The sequence below is a fragment of the Panthera pardus genome, unplaced genomic scaffold, assembly GCF_024362965.1.
Source record: "Panthera pardus isolate Hobbes unplaced genomic scaffold, ASM2436296v1 HiC_scaffold_18, whole genome shotgun sequence".
Classification (NCBI taxonomy): Eukaryota; Metazoa; Chordata; class Mammalia; order Carnivora; family Felidae; genus Panthera; species Panthera pardus.
Genome location: NW_026526743.1, coordinates 12379061 through 12398192, shown reverse-complemented (window position 1 = coordinate 12398192; position 19132 = coordinate 12379061). Strand labels below are relative to the sequence as shown.

The 19132-nt window shown below is 50.1% G+C and overlaps 1 protein-coding gene across 2 annotated transcripts; it reads right to left on the bottom strand.

Annotated features, from left to right (window-relative positions):
• Positions 1–42: 42 nt before the first annotated feature.
• On the bottom strand, positions 43–5448 carry RPS5 (ribosomal protein S5). 2 transcript variants are annotated; one of them, XM_019438692.2, is made up of 6 exons: positions 5318–5448; positions 4437–4545; positions 2013–2222; positions 1724–1852; positions 246–344; positions 43–164 (listed from the first exon to the last, which is right to left on the bottom strand). In XM_019438692.2, exons 2-6 carry the CDS (start codon positions 4542–4544, stop codon positions 96–98), a joined length of 615 nt encoding a protein of 204 aa, XP_019294237.1. In that variant the 5' UTR covers position 4545; positions 5318–5448; the 3' UTR covers positions 43–95. The 2 variants fall into 2 exon arrangements, with proteins under 2 accessions (XP_019294237.1, XP_053762287.1); XM_053906312.1 differs by lacking the exon at positions 5318–5448 and having other exon boundaries at positions 4437–4558.
• Positions 5449–19132: the final 13684 nt, after the last annotated feature.

Sequence of the window (19132 nt, the reverse complement as noted above, 5' to 3'; positions counted from 1 at the left end):
CTCTAGTTCCTGGAGCCACACAAGGACAGACACTGGCACAGGTGGGTGAGGCTGCCCCAAGAGCAGACAGATTTATTGGAGCCATAGCCAGGAGATCAACGGTTGGACTTGGCCACACGTTCCAGCTCATCCTTCTTCTTGATAGCATAGGAATTGGAAGAGCCCTGCAAGGAAGTAGATGGTTAGTTTGGAATGTTGGAAGAGCCTTTTCTTGAACTGACCCCCACCCCAGTGTCCTCACTCACCTTGGCTGCATTGATGAGCTCATCTGCTAGGCACTCAGCAATGGTCTTGATGTTCCGGAAGGCGGCCTCACGGGCACCTGTGCACAGCAGCCAGATGGCCTAGGGAGCACAGGGGTCAGTTAAGCCTGGGGGCAGGGGCGCCCCCAAAGCAGATAGGACCACTGTCCTCCAGTACTCTGTGATCCCAACAAATGTCAGTTACCATGTTGCCATCCACTGGCCCACTGAGTCAAGACACAGCGGGAGCCCACAGGCTGCCCAGGTGGCATGCTGCCTATCTGGGATCAGACCAAGGGCCACAAAAACAAGCGTAGACACAAAAGCTGATTACAGGAGATTTGAGACCCACCACCCCAGCGAAATGCAATGCAGTGTGTGCTCTTGACCTGGACCTCCGATTAAAAATGGACAGCTACTATAGGGGCACTTGGGTGGCTCAGCTGGATAAGCATCTGACTTCGGCTCACAGTTCATGAATACAAACCCCACAATGGGCTTTCTGCTATCAGCGCAGAGCCCAGCTTGGGATCCTGTCTCCCCTTCTCTGCTCCTCCCCCACTCGTGCATGTACTCTCATAAAAACAAAGAAACATTAAGACAGGCACCTGGGTGGCTCAGTTGGGTAAGCGTCCAACTTCAGCTCAGGCTACGTTGTCACAGTTTGTGAATTAGAGCCCTGCATCAGGCTCTCTGATGTCAGCACAGAGCCAGTTTCCAACGCTCTGTACCCCTCTCTGCCCCTCCCCCCCCCCCCAGCTCTAAAATAAACATTAGGGTCACCTGGGTGGCTCAGGCATCCGACTTTGGCTCAGGTCATTACCTCAGCTTGTGAGTTAAAGCTCCACAAAGGGCTCTGTACTGACAGCTCAGAGCCTGGAGCCTGCTTCAGATTCTGTCCCCTCTGTCTGCACTGCCCCCTGCTCCCCCCACCCCTCCCCCGCCGCTGACTCGTGCATGCTCTAAAATAAACATTAACAAAAATTTAAATACACGAACATTAAAAAATAAACATTTAAAAAAATAAAGTAAACAGACAACTGTAAGGTATGCTAGGGACAGCTGCAGTGATGGGATGATCAGATAATTCTACCACTGTTAAACTCCTTGAGGCTGATGGTGGGGACAGAATATCCTTGTTCCTAGGAGACATCCACTGAAGTGTTAAGGGGAAAATGTTTACAATGCCTGCAACTGATTCTCAAATGGTCTGTGAAAAAATATATACCTACACATGGTATGTAAAAATATACTCAAATGAAACTGTGCCTCAGGCAACTGTTGCTCAGGGAAGGGGCCAGAGCTAGAATCTGCCATCAGAGGGATGGAAATGCAGGAAGGCTTCCTGGAGGAAAGGCCACTTTGAGTAAAACACACAGGCAGGACAAACCTTCCCACTTGCCAATCTGCCCCAGGCAGAACCACACCGGAGCCCAGTGGTGTTCCCGTCAATCCATATGTGCCTAAAGCCCCAGGCCCACCTGATTCACACGGCGCAGGGGGGACACGTCGACAGCCTGACGCCTCACTGTTCCAGCTCGTCCAATGCGGGTTGAGTCCTCCCGGGGACCGCTGTTAATAATCGCATTCACCAAGACCTGCAGGGGGTTCTAAGAGAAGGCAGCCATGAACCTGACACCCAACCTACGTCCCTCCCCGGTGTCCTCACTCCTAAAACTTGGCAGACCCTGGCATGCTTGCCATGGGGTAGCTGTTGGCTTTATGGTGTACTAAGGGCACTCTCTGCCTCATCAGGCCTCAGAGCCCTACCTCACCAGTGAGCAGATGGATGATCTCGAAGGCATGCTTAACAATGCGCACGGTCATGAGCTTCTTGCCATTGTTACGGCCATGCATCATCATTGAGTTGGTGAGGCGCTCCACAATGGGGCACTGTGCCTTGCGGAAGCGCTTGGCCGCGTAGCGTCCTGCACTGTGGGGCAGGTACTTGGCATACTTCTCCTTCACAGCAATGTAATCCTAGGGCAGCAGGGAGAGAGGATGGAGGGATCATGGTCAGGAGCAGGATGGCCAGGAACCAGAAGGACTGAGCACCACCTCTGGATAGCCCCCGTCCACCTGTGGGGGCTTGATTGTGAGGCCCGTGCGCCACAAAACAATAAATCCCCAAAAAGTAACTTTACCAAGTCACTAAAAAGAGTGTTTCCCTTATAATAGGAAGAAGGAAGATGAAAACCAAGATTACAGCTCATGATCTCATTAAAAAAAAAATTTTTTTTACATTTATTAATTTTTGAGACAGAGCACAAGTGGGGGAGGGGCAGAGAGAGAAGGAGACACAGAATCTGAAGCAGGCTCCAGGCTCTGAGCTGACAGCATAGAGCCCAACGCGGGGCTTGAACTCACAAACTGTGAGATCATGACCTGAGCCAAAGTCAGACACTTAACCGACTGAGCTATCCAGGTGCCCCTCATGATCTCATTTTAAGGTGCTCCTTGGGGGGCCTGGGTGACTCGGTCGGTTAAGCTTCTGATTTCAGCTCAGGTCATGATCTCATGGTTCGTGAGTTTGAGCCCCATGCTGGGCTCTGTGCTGACAGCTTGGAGCCTGGAGACCACTTCGAATTCTGTGTCTCCCTCTCTCTCAGCCCCTGCCCCACTTGCACTCTGTCTCTCCCAAATATAAAAGTAAACATTAAATAGAGTGCTCCGCAAACTTTGCAGCATAGGCATTTTAAATCAGAACATTCTTTGTGTAAGGGCTGCCCCACACACTGCAGGATGTTTAGCAGCATCCAGTATGCTAGTAACACCCTTCTCAGTTTCAACACCCAAAAATGTAAGCCAACATTGCCATCTGTCCCCTAAAGGAGGTGGGGGGAAATCACTCCAGAGAACTACTGTTTTAAAACAATTATTTGGGGCACCTGGGTGGCTCAGTCAGTTAAGCGTCCGACGTCAGCTCAGGTCACGAACTCATGGTTCACCAGTTGGAGCCCGTGTCGGGCTCTGTGCTGACAGCTCAGAGCCTGGAGTCTGCTTTGGATTCTGTGTCTCCCCCTCTCTACCACCTTCCCCACTCTCTCTAAACACACACACAATTATTCGTCAATCTCTCCTATACACATATCTATCATTTCTAACGAAAATGTCTAGAAAACACCAAAATGTTCAGGGGTGTTGGAATCAGAGGAATTACATGTACGTGAAGACGACTATTGTCAATTGTTCCGCTATGAAATACACCCAAAGATCATTCCATCACTTACACTCACAACACATATCTACCACATATGACCCACAAAGACTAAAATATTTGCTATCTAGCCCTCGCAGAACAAAGAAATGAAGGAAAACAAAACTACAAACTATCCGGGGTGAAAAACAGGACCGAATCCTCCATGAGGCACAGTGCCTAGATCCCATGATATGTATAGAACAACAAAAAATGTTTTCGTTTCTTTTAAAATGAAAAAGGAATAGAAACAATTCAAACCGTATTTGCCTTTATACCAATGAAATTACAAAATATAATTTCTTTTTAACGAAAGGCCCACAAAAGTCCTAATGAGGCCCAGCGTAAAACAATATAGGGGTTAAGACAAACTGGGAGGACTCCCACCGATTTCCTGATTTCAAAACCTACTACAAAACTACAGTGATCAAGACAGTGTGGTACTGGCTTAAGGATAGATTTACAGAACAGAAAAGAATGGAGTCCAAAAATAAACCCATATCATATAGCTAGGCTCAACTCATTTTCAACGATACTAAAACCATTCAATAGGGGAAATATTCTTTTCAACATATGGGGGCATTCAGACAAACTTATTATTATGTATGAAAGATTTAACTTAAGACAACTTATAGCCTAAATTTGCTAAATAAAATGCACAAAACTCTAAAAACAAAAACCAAATAGTGTTGGGACAACTGGATTTTCACATGCAAAATAATGATCCAAAAACAAACAACAAAAAAACCCCAAAACACCCACACAAAACCCCTGTGGGGTGGGATGTGATGTGACCTCTGAGAAAGGAACCATCTTGTGTACAGATGAAAAGAACACAAGGAAAAAATGGACATGTAGGTGTGATGGTCCAGGGAGCCCTCCTTTACCTGTCAGGTTTTCAACTTTACAGCTACAAGTTTCCAGGGACCCCTCCTGAAAGAATCCGTGTGTGCCCCAAAACCCAACTGGGTAGCACAACCACCACACGGCCCCCTCACCTGCAAGGAAATGTCATTGATCTGCACATCATCGGTGCTCCATTTCCCAAAGAGCTTGATGTCAGGGGTCTCCGCCACTGCAGGTGCAGCTGTCTCCCACTCCGTCATCCTAGGAACAGACTGTCAGAGCCCAAGCACACCCACCACTGTGAGACTAACCCACAACCTGTAAGTTGGGAAGTTATGTGGAACCAAGAAAGGTTGTAAACATCCGGGTCCATCTTTCTGAGTCTTAGAAGAACCAGTTAGCTGTCAGCAAGAAACAGCTGTCTCTCACCAAGGAGAGCTGGTGGCAGGCCTGGGTCAACAGCTGCTGCGCGGGCCGTATCGAGACAGTAGATGCCAAATACCGTAACATTGCACCCGCTCAAGTTCAAATCCCAGCCACGTCATTAACGAGCTCTGCCACGCTAGGAGTGTCAAACTAATTTAGACTCTGCTCCCTCTTCCATAAAACAGAACCGTTTATCTGTCATCAAGATCACTACACGAATTCCGTGCAAAATCAAAGCAAAGGCTACCGCTCGTGTCCGACACCAAGGGGGCATTTGGCAAGCACCAAGGGGCTGCTACTAAAGAGAAAACCGTGTATATGCCACAAAGTGCATCACGCATATAAAAATAACAGCAACGTCCTATTTCAAAGTATGCCTGCAGGGGCCAAACCACTATATCCGAGCCCTGCTGCAGGGTAAAGCTACGGAGGTAGCGGAACGCCAAAGAAAGAATAACTTTCCTTCGCCTCCGCGTTTTCTCAGCACATTTTCCAGAGAAAGGAAAGAGCCCACCCCCCAGGGAAGCCCCGGGCCTCGAGGATCGATGAAGACTCCCCAAAAGATCCTGAATCGTCCCTCGGACCCCCAACCCCGCGGCCGCCTCACCTGGGGGCGCAGCCGGGGAGTCTCAATCGCTCGGCGTGCACCACGCGCTGCCCTGGCACAGACAGGAAGAGACCGCGAGTCGCGGGCCGACGCTTTTAACTAAGGTGAAAACTTCCGGGTCAGCCGGGACAATGCGTGCGCAAAATGACACGGTTTGTTCAAGGGCCAATCCGGAACAAGAATGTGAAGGCGCAAAGGAAAGCCGTAAATCCTTTGCGCACGCGCACTTGCAGAAGCGGCCCCATAAGCGTGCCTGGCGGCTGTTCTAACCTTCAGTACTTTCCTTCTTGGGGCGGGGGAGGGGGGAGGATGGGGGGGAGGTGGGGCTTGCACAAGCTCAGAGAATTCTCTGAGGCCAAACCGCCATGTCTAGTGACGGCGGAAGTCAGGCTCGCGCTCTCCACCGTGTTCCGCCGCGGGCTCCACGCCCCACCTGCCGCCGGTTTTGAGTAGGGCATCCGGTTCGGTACCCCTCTCGCTCCTCGTCCAGGTTACAGTCTCTTCACAGGCACGCGCTCGCTGTAGGCTCGGGAAGGAAGAGTGAGCCTGGTGGTCACGATTGCCCTCCGCTGGTCCTGCCCCCCCCCCCCCCCCCACGTGCATGCGCGAGCCCCTCTCCCAGGTCGGCCTCCCCCACGCTTGCACGCCCGGGGTTGCTGCGGGCCTGAGCCTCCCAGAGGGGACCCTTTCCGGTTTGACCTCTCTTCACCCCATGCCAGGGTACCCCCATCATCTCTCTTCGACCCCTGAAGCTCCAGCCGCCTCTTCATAGCTTGAGGGTAGGGGAGGAGCTCCGGACGTGGGACCAGGTGCTGTGTCCAGCAGGTGGCCTGGGGGTCAAACCCCACTGTTTGATGCATCTCGGCCATGCGTTGATGCGAGATCAATGGACGGGTGCAGGGGGGTCGGCACGGGTAGTGGGTGCCCCACCCTTGACCATGTGGCCAACTCGAAGATCTTGTGCTGGCCCTACACATCCCCCTCCTGTTTGTCGCCTCCTAAACCTAGACCCTGGAGTCTAGCTGGGACGTGGACTTGTTTTGGTTGGCTTGCCAGAGGCAGCGAACACTGTGGTTGCTCACCCAAGCCGGCTGGTGGGAGGATAATGGGGCAGCATGGAGCTCCTTACCTCCTGATGAGGTCTCTGCCTCCAAGGGGATGTTCCTTCTAGCCAGACCCCAAAGGGCCCAGCCACTTGACCGAAGGGGTCCTGCATAGATAGATCTCCAGTGACCCACTTGCCCACCACCCTGTGAGCATGCTTATAGTATGGGCTCAGTAGCTGTTTGTTTACCGATTGTAAGGGCTCTGCCCCTGCCCCTACCCCAATTTCGGGAGTGTTTTAGACCAGAGACTCTGGGCCTCCTTGGACTGTTGTCAGTCACAGTTCATGCCATTGTTCAGAAGGACATACCCTGAAGGTGGCCTAAGCAGGGGGTTAGACCCCAGGCTGCAAGGGGGCACCAATATCCCCAGCCCCTGCAGCCTCTGGCCCTTATCGTTTCCCTGTCCTGGTGCGTGCAAACAGCAGCCTTGGGCCTACCACTGGGGTCTGTGGGGGATGAGGAGGGGATAAGTGAACTCCTACCTGGTCCTGGCAGAATGCTTTGTGATCCTTAGGGGCCCTACCTCGTCCTGCGGTTAGGGTTTCTGGGGAGGTGCTAGCTGGGGAAAGCAGGGAAGCTGAGAGGCAGAGGCACCAGTTACCCTTGCACTCAGCAGGATCCAGAGGGAGGCTCCCAACCCTGCCCCTTTCTCCTCAGAAGCTGAGAAGGCACCACCCCCTAAACCTCAGTTTCCCCCTTCATTTTTTTTTTTTTAACGTTTATTTTTGAGACAGAGAGAGAGCATGAACGGGGGAGGGGCAGAGAGAGAGGGAGACACAGAATCGGAAGCAGGCTCCAGGCTCTGAGCCATCAGCCCAGAGCCCGACGCGGGGCTCGAACTCACGGACCGCGAGATCGTGACCTGAGCTGAAGTTGGACGCTTAACCGACTGTGCCACCCAGGCGCCCCATCAGTTTCCCCCTTCAGCATAGAAATGAGAACAGAATCAGACAAGGCCAGTTTGGATCCTATGCCCTGGGCTGCTGGTGGTTACTTGATAATGGACGTCTGTATAGAACTTGAAAGAGTGGCCTGCTGTGCATTGGAGAGCAGGAGGGAGGTCTTGCCATAAAACCCCATGGGGTGGGAAATAGCGGGGGGGATGGTCACCTTGCATAGCTAAAATTCACAAGAGTCCCTGAGACTGACTCCAGTGAGCTGCATTGGGCCTTTAGGAGAGACCCAAGGTGGAGCCAAGACTCCTGGCAGAGGACAGAGATGTGCTATCCCCTCTCAGGTAAGGGGCCTGTGTAAAGGGCGTGGCAGGTGGCCAACTTTCCTAGGATGCAGGCTCCCAGGTCTGTGACTTTGGCGCAAGCCCCAGTCCAGTGACTGACAATTTGAGGGAGTTGGGTTCCTCATGTGGGACTCCCACTTCCTCTCTAGTAACCTGCATGACCAGGGTTCTCACTCCTGAAGCTCTGTGTATGTGACCAGTGAATGTCGTGAGGTGCTTTCCTGGTGCTGCTCCCAGCATTAGCCCTGGGGTGTGGGGCAGTGCACTTAGGCAGCAGGGTTCTATAAAAACGGGGAGGGCATGCAGATCTTCCACAGACCCTGTAGCTAGCCCCCATCTAGACACACCCCCAATGCCAGTACCCACCTTCAATTGGAGCTGCAACCCCCTGAGTGCAGGCAGACTCATGCCTGCCTCAACAGCAATAAGGCCTTTGTGTGGTGGGCAGAAACCGGATAATTCATTCTGAGGAGAGGCCCTTTCTGTGGAGCCAGAGCAGAACTTTTTTGCAAGAGCTTGAAGCTCCTTCAACAACAGTGCACCCATGGGCACGAGAAGTCCCAATTTTGGTAATCCTCATCGAGCACCAGAGGACCCGGCAGTGAGAGGCCCCAGGGAGTGCACGGGGCCTTCGGCCATTGGTGGAAACGGCTCACTCACTGGGGCACCCACATAGCCAGCAGTTGCACTCCTTCGTGTGCGGCAACTGTGGGCAAGTCCTTCGTGTGTACCTGGGTAGGCACATGGGCAGCGGCCCTCCAAGTGCTCCTCAGCGACTGCTCCATCCATCATCCTTCAGCATGGTAGGTTCCACACAGGACTCCATACCGAGCCCTGACTTTGTCCCTGGACAGGGAGACAGAAGACCCTGAGTCAGAGCATTCAATGTCCAGATACCCAGAGCATCAAGAAAGGGAGTGGGATAAGCCCAGTGCCTCCTGAGACACACACACACACACAGCATGAGCAGAAAGTTGGGGCAGTCAGGATGGGTTGCTGGATGCCATACATGAGGTGAATCAGCTCAACAAAATTAGATGTGTTTATGTGAGGCAGGAGCCACGAGATAATGAGCAGAAGATGAGGGTGACATAAATGGCTGGGGAGGCCTCACCAGCCCATCCTGAGCAAGCAGGGTTAGCGTCACCTTTGGAGCTGGGGGGTTCTCAAATGGGGCACATATTAGAATCAACTGTGGAGTTTTGACACACATGCTCGAGCCCCAACCCAGAGGTTCCAGCGATTTCATTGGTCTAGAGAATAGCCCGCTCACCCAGGCTTTTCAGAGCTACCCACGTGTCTCCCACCTCCAACTCTTGTTCCCCTAGCGAGGCTGCAAATGGCAGATCGTTTCTGGGGCCCGAACTCCCAGAAGTCTGACTCGAAGCAAGGGCTATCAAACACCCGCTTGGCTCGGACAGGCGGCACTGCTCGTTTGTCTGGGCCGCCGTTTCCCGGGCGACCACGCAAGTTCACGCCTCGCCTACTGGGTGTGGATGGCCGCGGTTGCCATGACAGCCGGGAGACCTGGGGTTGGACAGCCGGGGCGGCGGGACTACGTTTCCCTACAGCCCTCGCGAGGGCTCCGGCTCTCCGGCGGAGGCACCGGGCCCTCAGTGCCGCGACGGCCCGTAGGAAGAGGGAAGAAGGCTTCGTGCTGCGTGCGAGGCGGGGACCAGGGCACCCGTGCGGGCCGCCCCCCAGCTGGTATGTGGCGTTCGGCGCGTACCCGCGACCCCAGCTTGCGAGGCGGGCTCCTCCGGGCGCTCAGCGCGGCCGCCGCCCCCTGTTCCCTCCACACCCTGGCGCGTAGGGCTCCCGGCAGAGGCCGCGCGTTTCCGGTCCGCTAGCCCAGGGTCCGGGCTGGCCACTGCAGGTGCGGCCTTCAGTTCCGGCGGCGGGGCGGCCCTAGTTCTGGCTCCCGCGTGCCCAATCTTGAGTGTGGAGACTGAGGCCCACGTGAGAGGCACCCGGCCCAGGACCCGTCGTCGCGACTCTCAAAATCAAGCCCATATCCTCCGCTTGGCCGACGCGGCCTCCCGACTGCCTCCAGTCCCGCCTCCCGTCCTTTGCGCTTGCCGTTTCCCTTTACTTGTCCCCAGACACAGCGGCTCCTCTTCCTCCTTCAGTCCCAGTTAAGTGTGGCGCTACCCCGCGTTTGTTATTCTTCACCTCACTAATTTGATTTTCCTCCTGTTCATTCAAGCCCTGTAAGGATCCCCCGGTTGGCTCCGCCGCACCCACCGACCCAGACACGGTAGATGGCCTGAGAGTGCTGAAACTTCCGTGTCCTCCAGGGCCAGGGCCAGGAAGATGGAGGCACCGTGGGGAGGACAGGCACAGAACGGAGTTTTGCCCGCACTCGGGGCACTCCTGCCCTATGGGGTCATGCACTGCGTGTACAGTGTAGAATAGGGCAGATGGTTATCAGCCTCAGTGGGCTGTGCCCAAGCTCTGAGTAAGGTCAGCCCCACTAACCTTTTTCCGGTGTGCTGTTGTCATGTTCTTCAGGGCTCAGCCTGGGACACGTTCATCTCTCAGCCCCCTGTTTGCCCCAAGGTGGCTGCTTTGTGCCCTGGTCCCATCCACCAGCAGCCCCGGAAACCCATAGAAAGACTGGGTGAGCACTCAGGGTGCAGGGCATGCTCATCCAGGGCAGATGAGAGGTCACTGGGACGGCTGCAGTGCAGGGTTGGGGACAGGCTCCCAGGAGCCCTCAGGTCCGTGACTGGAAGGAAGGTCATCCAGGGACAAGTAGGGCAGTTTAAAGGTGTAGACTGGGAGCAGGGCAAGAGAGGCAGGGAGACTCTTCCCTGGTCTGCAGCTTCCATCTGCTGTCTAGTGCTGGGAGGCAGGTTTCTGTCACCGTAGATGAACAGAGGAAGATACCTATGGGAGCAGGGTGTCTGGGGACAGTTCTGGAGATGCCCTGGGTACATGGCTAATGGTTGGCCCTTGGTCCCCACATCCTGTAAGTTTGGGGTGCCTTCCTGCTAGGTGGGAGCTGCTCCTTTTTCCTGGGACCACCCAGTCTTACCTGATCCTCTCCATCAGCACGGATCAGGAGAGCTCCCCCACATAACCCACTCATCCTATGAAGGGTGCTGGACCAGTCTCCATATTAATATTCTGTGGCTGTTATAATAAATTATTACCAATTAGGTGGCTTAAAACAAGAGAAATTTATTCTCAGTTTTGGAGGCCAGAAGTCTGAAATAAAGATGTCAGCAGGGCTCCACTCTTAAGGCTCTGAGGTGGAAACCATCCCATGCAACTGTCCTGGCACCTGGTGGGTCCATTTGTAACTTGGGTCATGGCGCCAACACTCAATCTTGGCCTTCTCTTCTCTCTGTCTCTCTCTTATAAGGATTCTTATTTTTGGATTTAGGACCCACCCAGGGAGTTCAGGATGATCTCATCTCAAGATCCTTAACTACATGTGCAAAACTCCTTTCCCAGCTAAGGTACTTTCACAGGTTCTGGGGGTTAGGGTATGGATATATCTTTTGGGGGTGGGGGGACCATTCAGTCCAGTACAGCTTTCTTCGGTGGCATCTGTCCAGTCCTGAGTGACCTGACACTCCAGACCACCCATCCCGTGGCCTGTCCACTGATTCCTTGGTGATTGGCTGTCTCCAGTTGGCCAGGCTGTCCCAGATGTGTTCTTCAACCCTGGTGGGTCCTTGGCCTCTGGGTCCCTAAGGTTCCAGGAGGTCATGTAGAATGCTGGCCTGGGGACCTGCTCTGGCCACCAGCTATTGTGCAAACCAGGGTATGAGGCCAGCAGCCATGACCCTGTAGGGAAGCATTTACTGGAAGCCCTGGGGCGGAGGCATGGCAGGCACCCAGGTCCCACTCACTGTCCTTCATACCTGGAATGCAGTGACCTGGTGTCCTGTCAGAGAGACCTGGATCCTGGCTAAGAGGCTTCCAGGATGTACATTTGTGGAAGCCCTGGTTCCTCCCCAGGGATGATACACAGAAACCTGAGTGCCTTCCCTCCTGCTGCATGGCGCTCACTGTGGGGCCCCTCTCCTCTCTGTGAGGGGCCAGAGTTCGCTCTGGAGTGACAGCTGTATGAGGAAGAGAAGAGTGATAGTCCCCACATCCGTGCTTATGGCTTCCCCCACAATTCTGTAGTTGGCCCCCTGCAAGGTCAGCCTGATCTTTGGGAGGCTGACCAGGGAACTCTGCAGAATTTTTGGTGCCTAGAGGCAGAGGCTGAGGGGGTGCAGAAGACGCTGGGGAGGTGGGTGGGATGGGCCTGCTTTTCACAGCTCTCTGTGACTGGCATTCACCCACCAGAGGGCGAAGCCCATGCCTGTGAGAGGCAGAAGCTGAATGCTGTGCATGGCAGTGGGAGCCAGTGGCTAAACTGAGTGTGGAGGACACGGCTCCATGGTCAGACAGAGCGGGGCACACCCTGTGCCCTTGCCAAGTCACAGCTTCCCACCTGTAAATCAGTACTGGCAGTGCCCGGGGGCTTGAGACACCATAAAGCATCACCCCGTGCTCCAGCTTGTGGCCCATCATGTACAGCAGATGTGTCTAGCTTCCCATCAAGAGTTTTCTTGAAATGAGTGGATTAAGAGACCCTTGGCTGAAGAAAAGTATGGGCCTGGGGAGAATGCAGAGGTTCAGCCTCTGATGTGAAAACTGCTTGGTGTGCAGTCAGCGTGGCCAGGTGGGAGAAGTTTTTATTTTATCTATCTATCTATCTATCTATCTATCTATCTATCTATCTATCTTCAAATTTAACCATGCATCCTGTATATATGTTTTTTACCATTTAATTTTAAAATTTACATTCAAGTTACTTAGCATATAGTGCAGCAATGATTTCAGGAGTAGATTTCTTAATGCCCCTTACCCATTTAGCCCACCTCCCCTCCCACAACCTCTCCAGTAACCCTCTGTTCTCCATATTTAAGAGTCTCTTATGTTATGTCTCCCTCCCTGTTTTTGTATTATTTTTGCTTTCCTTCCCTTATGTTCATCTGTCTTGTGTCTTTAAGTCCTCATATGATTGAAGTCATATGATATTTGTCTTTCTCTGACTGACTAATCCACGTAGTTGCAAATGGCAAAATTTCATGCTTTTTGATTGCCAAATAATACTCCATTGCATATGTATACCACATCTTTATCCATTCATCAGTCGATGGACATTTGGTCTCTTTCCATACTTTGGCTATTGTTGATATTGCTGCTATAAACATTGGGGTGCACGTGCCCCTTTGAAACAGCACATCTATATATTGGATAAATACATAGTAGTGCAATTGCTGGGTCGTAGGGGAGTTCTATTTTCAATTTCCTGAGGGACCTCCATACTGTTTTCCAGAGTGGCTGCACCAGCTTGCATTGCCACCAACAATGCAAAGAGATCCTCTTTCTCCGCATCCTCGCCAACGTCTGTTGTTGCCTAAGTTGTTAATGCTAGCCATTCTGACAGGTGTAAGATGGTATCTCTTTGTGGTTTTGATTTGTGTTTCCCTGATGATGAGTGATGTTGAGCATTTTTTCATGTGTCGGTTGGCCATCTGGGGGTCTTCTTTGGAGAAGTGTCTATTCATGTCTTTTGCCCATTTCTTCACTAGATTATTTGTTTTTTGGGTGTTGAGTTTGATAAGTTCTTTATAGATTTTGGATACTAACCCTTTATCTGATATGTCATTTGCAAATATCTTCTCCCATTCTGTTGGTTGCCTTTTCGTTTTGCTGTTTTTCCTTCATTGTGCAGAAGCTTTTTATTTTGATGAGGTCCCAATAATTCATTTTTGCTTTTGTTTCCCTTGCCCCTGGAGACGTGTTGAGTAAGAAGTTCCTGTGGCCAAGGTCACAAAGGTTGTTGTCTGTTTTCTTCTCTAGGATTTTGATGGCTTCCTGTCTTATGTTTAGGTCTTTCACCCATTTTGAGTTTATTTGTCTGTATGGTGTAAGAAAGTGGTCATGTTCATTCTTCTGCATGTCGCTGTCTGGTTTTCCCATTTGCTGAAGAGACTGTCTTACTCCATTGGATATTCTTTCCTGCTTTGTCAAAGATTAGTTGGCCATCCGTTTGTGGGTCCATTTCTGGGTTCTCTATTCTGTTCCATTGATCTGAGTGTCTGTTTTTGTGCCAGTACCATACTGTCTTGATGACTACAGCTTTGTAATACAGCTTGAAGTCCGTATATTTCATTTTTACCTAACACTTTTGAAGACCTTGCTTTTCTCATTACAAAAGCATTGTTTAAAACACACAAACACGTACCTCTGTCCCATGCATTACTGTGCCTGTGGCCCGAGCTCAGATGACATCCTGGATGCTGCAGAATGGACTCACCCAGGCAGACACCTGGGCACACCAACTGCAGGAATATTTATGCTCGGGTATATTCTGTTGTTTTGTTTTGTTTTTGAAGTACAGTTCATATAATATAAATGAACCATTTTGAAGTGTACAATTCACTTTGGTTTTTAGTATAATTTTTAGTTTTTAATATATTTGCTATGTTGTGCAACAATCACCATTGTCTAATTCCTGAACATTTCCAGCACCCCAAAATGAAATTGCATACTCATTAAGCAGTTACCCCCCATACTTCCTTCCCTCAGCCCCTGGCAATTACCAATACAGTCTTTGTCTCTGGATTTGCCTATTCTAGATTTTTCACATAAATGGAATTGTGCAGTGTGGTCTTTTTGTGTCTGGCTTCTTTCACTGAGCTTACTGTTTTCTGAGGTCCAATCACGTATTAGTATTTCATTCCATTTTATTGCTGAGTAATACTTCCTTGTATGAACAGACCACATCTTGTTTATCCATTCTTCAGGTGATGGACATTTGAGTTATTACTAGCTTTGGGCTATTATATAAAAAATGCTGTAGTGAACATTTGTGTACAAATTTTTGCTTGAATAGTGGTTTTCACTTCTCTTGGATAAATATTTAGGAGTGGGATTGCTGTGTCATGTGCTAACTCCATGTTTAACCTTTTGGGGAATTGCCAGGCTGTTTTCTACAGTAGCTAGCTCCATCGTTTTCCATTCCCACCAGCTGTGTGGGAGTACATTGTGCAATTGCCTTTTTTTCTTCCAGCTCTTTCTGCCTATCTGTCCTCATTAGGACAAAGTCTGAGTGTGGTGAGTTAGCTGGAAGAGGCTGATCAGTCCACCCACACTGGGTCCACACAACCCAACAGTTTTGTCAATCCCAGTGTACAAGTGATACTTTTTGAAACCTGGACCCCCAATGTGTCTATTTTATTTGCACAGCAAGCCGCTCATTCTAGAGAAAGCTCCTCCCTTGACCTTCCCCAGGCAGGCCATCAGGACCCTGCAGGAGTCATGGCCACTGAGCCTGGCTCCATCAGCCCTGGGCATGGTGTCTGTTGCAGGTTAGATTCATATCCATCTGTTGTTGGGATGGTCAGCACTGGAGGGCAGAAGGAACCCACAACTGCTGTTCTTGGAGAGCTGCAGACAGGCAGAAACCCAGTAACAGGGTGGGATAGCAGCCACTTCCCACCTGGAAAGAATATCTGTGGACTCAAATCCATAGGTGCTTGGGAAAGAGATGTTTCTCTCTCAGCCTCCCACTGGCTCCCATGGTGACAGATCACTCTGTTAGGGCCCCATGGACAGTCTGGCACTGGGGGACAACATGCTTGCCCAGTGGCACCCAGATGTCCTCAAACTTGCTTGAAGTCCCTCATTTTGGGGCTCTGAGCACCTCTGGTTGGGTCTCAATCTCCAGGTGGTTAAATTGCCAGTTGGAGAAACCAAGGCACAAAGTGGTAGTTGCCACAATGGGGAAGGTGTTGGATTTCCAAGGTATTAGCCCTGATCAGTGCCACCCATGGGAGAGGGAACCAGCAAGGATCAATATCCTTATGGGCCTGAATGTGGCCCCATGAAACCTTAGTCAACCCAGATGCTAAGTGGCTTTGAGATTCAGATGGAGAAAGGTAGCCTCATCTGTCCTGGGTCTAAGGCCAGTGTCACACAGGCCTGGAGGCTACAGGAGGTTTGGCAGTTACCACATGTGACCCGAGTGAGGACTGTCCTTATTGCCATCTTTGTTTCTTTGGAGAATGCCCCAGACCATTGACTTGCTGAACATGTGACCGTACAAACCACCCTTAATGTGGGCCCTTCCACTTCCCATGCTCCATTGATGGCCCAGCTGCTTCTATGACCCCTCCAGATCTGTGGAACATGTCAAACTCTGTATTTTCACCTTTTATGTACATAATTTTCACTCCAAAACATTTTCCTCCAGATCACTGACTGTCAACAAATCTTTCCCTTTGTGGTTGTGATGTCCAAGGGCAAAATAATCCACCAGAGACTGTTGGGAGCAGCATCCTGAAAAGAACCACATCTGGTTACTCTGAAGTGTCCTTGGCTGAAAATGTGTAGAGAGATTTGGTTAAATGCTTCCTTTTAGTTCTTTTTAGTTAGCTAGATTCTTTTTAGTTCCAAGCCAACTTATTTCAGGTCACTGGTGCCCCTGGGCACCTGCTTTTTAGAAATTTGCAAAAATGACAGAAAAGCAACAGTCGGTCAAGGAAGAGTTGGTGAAAACAGTTTCATCAAATAGACTCAGATTTCTGGAACTTTTGATGAAGGAATATCTATCTGCCTTCCACAGAAAAGGGAACAGAATGAAAGAACAAGAGCCCGAGCTTTTGTGCTCAGTGAAGTGTTGATTTAGTGCACTTACATACTCAAACTCCAGAGGCTGTGCTGGGCAAGTCCATATTTGTTCTGGAGGTAGCAAGAACTTAGGAAGAATTCTCATTCTTACCATGGACTCTTTTTTTTTTTTAATAAAAAGTTTTTTCAAGTTTATTTTTGTGAGAGAGAGACAGAACGTAAGTGGGAGAGGGGCAGAGAGAGAAGGAGACACAGAATCTGAAGCAGGCTCCAGGCCCCGAGCTGTCGGCACAGAGCCTGATGCAGGTCTCAGACTTGTGAACCAGGAAATCATGACCTGAGATAAAGTCGGAGGTTTAACCAACTGAGCCACCAAGGTACCCCTACCATGAACTCTTTAACAGGTCAATCCTCTCTTAGTGACTGTCATTGATCAGTAACCTAATCAACGTGCAAGTCCTCTTCTTCCTCCTTTCCATATTCCCACCCATCAGGTGGGCCTTCTCTGTCTGACCCTTCCATGTATGTTTGCTGCACATCAGATTCACTCCCCCTGCTCTGCATATTTTAGTTATGGCCCGCCAAGTGAGCCCCTACCCAGATGGGACTGTTCTGAGCTGCATGTGTATTAGATTCCAGGCTAAACTTTCATAGTTTTGTTTAATCTGAATGGCATCTTGATGCACATACTGTGTTTTCCCAGTAAACCATATGAAGAGCTCAGAAAAAGCCACTGTTGTAGGGAGAATAATGCACCCCACCTTCCTCAAAAGATGTATGTGTCCTAGTCCCTAGAACCTATGAATATGTTATTTCACAAACAAAAGGGACTATAAGGTGTGATAATGGATCTTGATGCGGGAGATTATCCTGGCTTATTTATGATGGGCCCAATGTAATCACAACATCTTTGTATAAGAAGAGGCAGGAGGGGCAGAGTCTGATGTTTCACTGCTGGCTCTGAAGATGGAAGACAGGGCCACAAGACAAGGAAAGTAGGTGGGATCTAGAATCTAGAAAAGGCAAGCAAACAGATCCTGCCTTTGAGCTTCCAGAAGGAAGCAACGCTGCTGAAACCTTGCTTTATGTGAGATAATAAATTTGCATTGTTTTAGCCACTAAATTTGTGGTGATTTGTTATAGCAGCAATGGGAAACTAACAGCCACAGTGGCATTTGGAAATAGTCATAGCGGACATCAGGCCTTCCTGGTGTTGGTTGTTGCTGGAGTGAACAGGGCCCCTCCATTCAGCTGTTTGCATTTACATTTACCATACCCGTTTTGTGGGTATACCCAAAGACAACTCAATCTTTTACAGAAACCTAGAACATGTATTCTGGAGAGACATTCTATTATTGAAAAATCAATCCTTGGTAGACATAAGAGGATTTATGAAGGAGGTAAACTCTACCACTGGTCACTATGCCATGAATGACCTGTAACCATCAACAGGTTTTGATCTGAAAACATTCAAACCAAAGAAAAACCCATTGGTATGATATATGCAATAAAATTTCCCATCGAGCCTCAACACAAGAGAATTCTTTTTGGGGAGAACCTAGGAATGTGACCAGGTGGGCTCAGTTCCACTTCAGTGACACAGCTTACTGCCTTACTGACTGAAAACACTAAAACTAACTCCTGCCCAAACCATGCTTCACAGGTTGGCTAGGGCACTACTCATTACATTCACTGTCACTCATCAGGGTCCCTGACAACGGAACAGCCACTATCTCCAACATAGCTGGACACTAATATGAAAGATAGAAAAGGAATTCTCGGGGCCTCACACCTCTTAATTGAAAGTGTAGCCCAACAGCTGCAGGGTACTTCTTCTCACCGCTCATTGGCCAGAATGAATCACATGACAGGGTCTCTCATGAGGCTGTAGTCCTCTGAAGCATGATGGGTTCAAGGGTCCACTACCAAGATGGCTCACTTATATGGTTGGCAAGTGGTTCCTGTCTAAAGGGCTTCTCCGTAGAGCTGCTTGAGTGTCCTCATGACATGGGAGTTGACTCCCCTCGCCCCCCAGAGCAAGCGATTCAAGAGTCCAAGCCACACACTGTCACTTATGCCATATTCTACCGGTGACACAGACCATCCCTGATTCAATGTAGGAGAAAACCATACCAACAAAGGTGTGACTATCAGGAGGTGAGGATTGTTGGCAGTCCTCTTGAATGCTGGTTACTATACCATCTAAGTGAGAAGCATAAGGAAAAGCTTTTGCTGGTAGTCCAACTTCATCAAGCATCAGAAAGTCCATATGAGCAAGGAGTTGAATGGCTGCTGGGATGGCTAGGAGTACGGTAGCCTTTGAGTCCAGTCAAAACCAGGGACTTCCTGGGAGACATTGTGTGTCCTATGGTACAGATGGACTAAAATACCCAACAATCCCCTTTTCTCTTCCTGCATCCACAAACCTATGTTTTTCAGGCTCCCTGAAGTTACCCAGAGCCACGTGAATGAGTTCTGGCTAATGGAATGTGGACAGGAGTGATGGATAACTTAAAATGGCCTACATCATCTTTTTCACTTGTTTCATCAGTCAGCTGGACAAAGGAGATTCAGCAGAAAATCCTGAGAAGGACACAAAGAACAGCAGAGACCCAGGATAGAAGGAGCTTGGGTACCTAAATCAAGGACAATCTTCTAGGAAGGTCACTTGACCCACTTGAGACTGTGACATGAGCAAAAAGGAAGTCTGTATTGTGTTGAGCCACTGAGATCCCGGGATTGTTGAGCCACTGAGATCCCGGGATTGTTTGTTAGTGTAGTCACTGTTATGTGCTGTTAGTGAATACATCTTTTGAAAAAACTAAAATC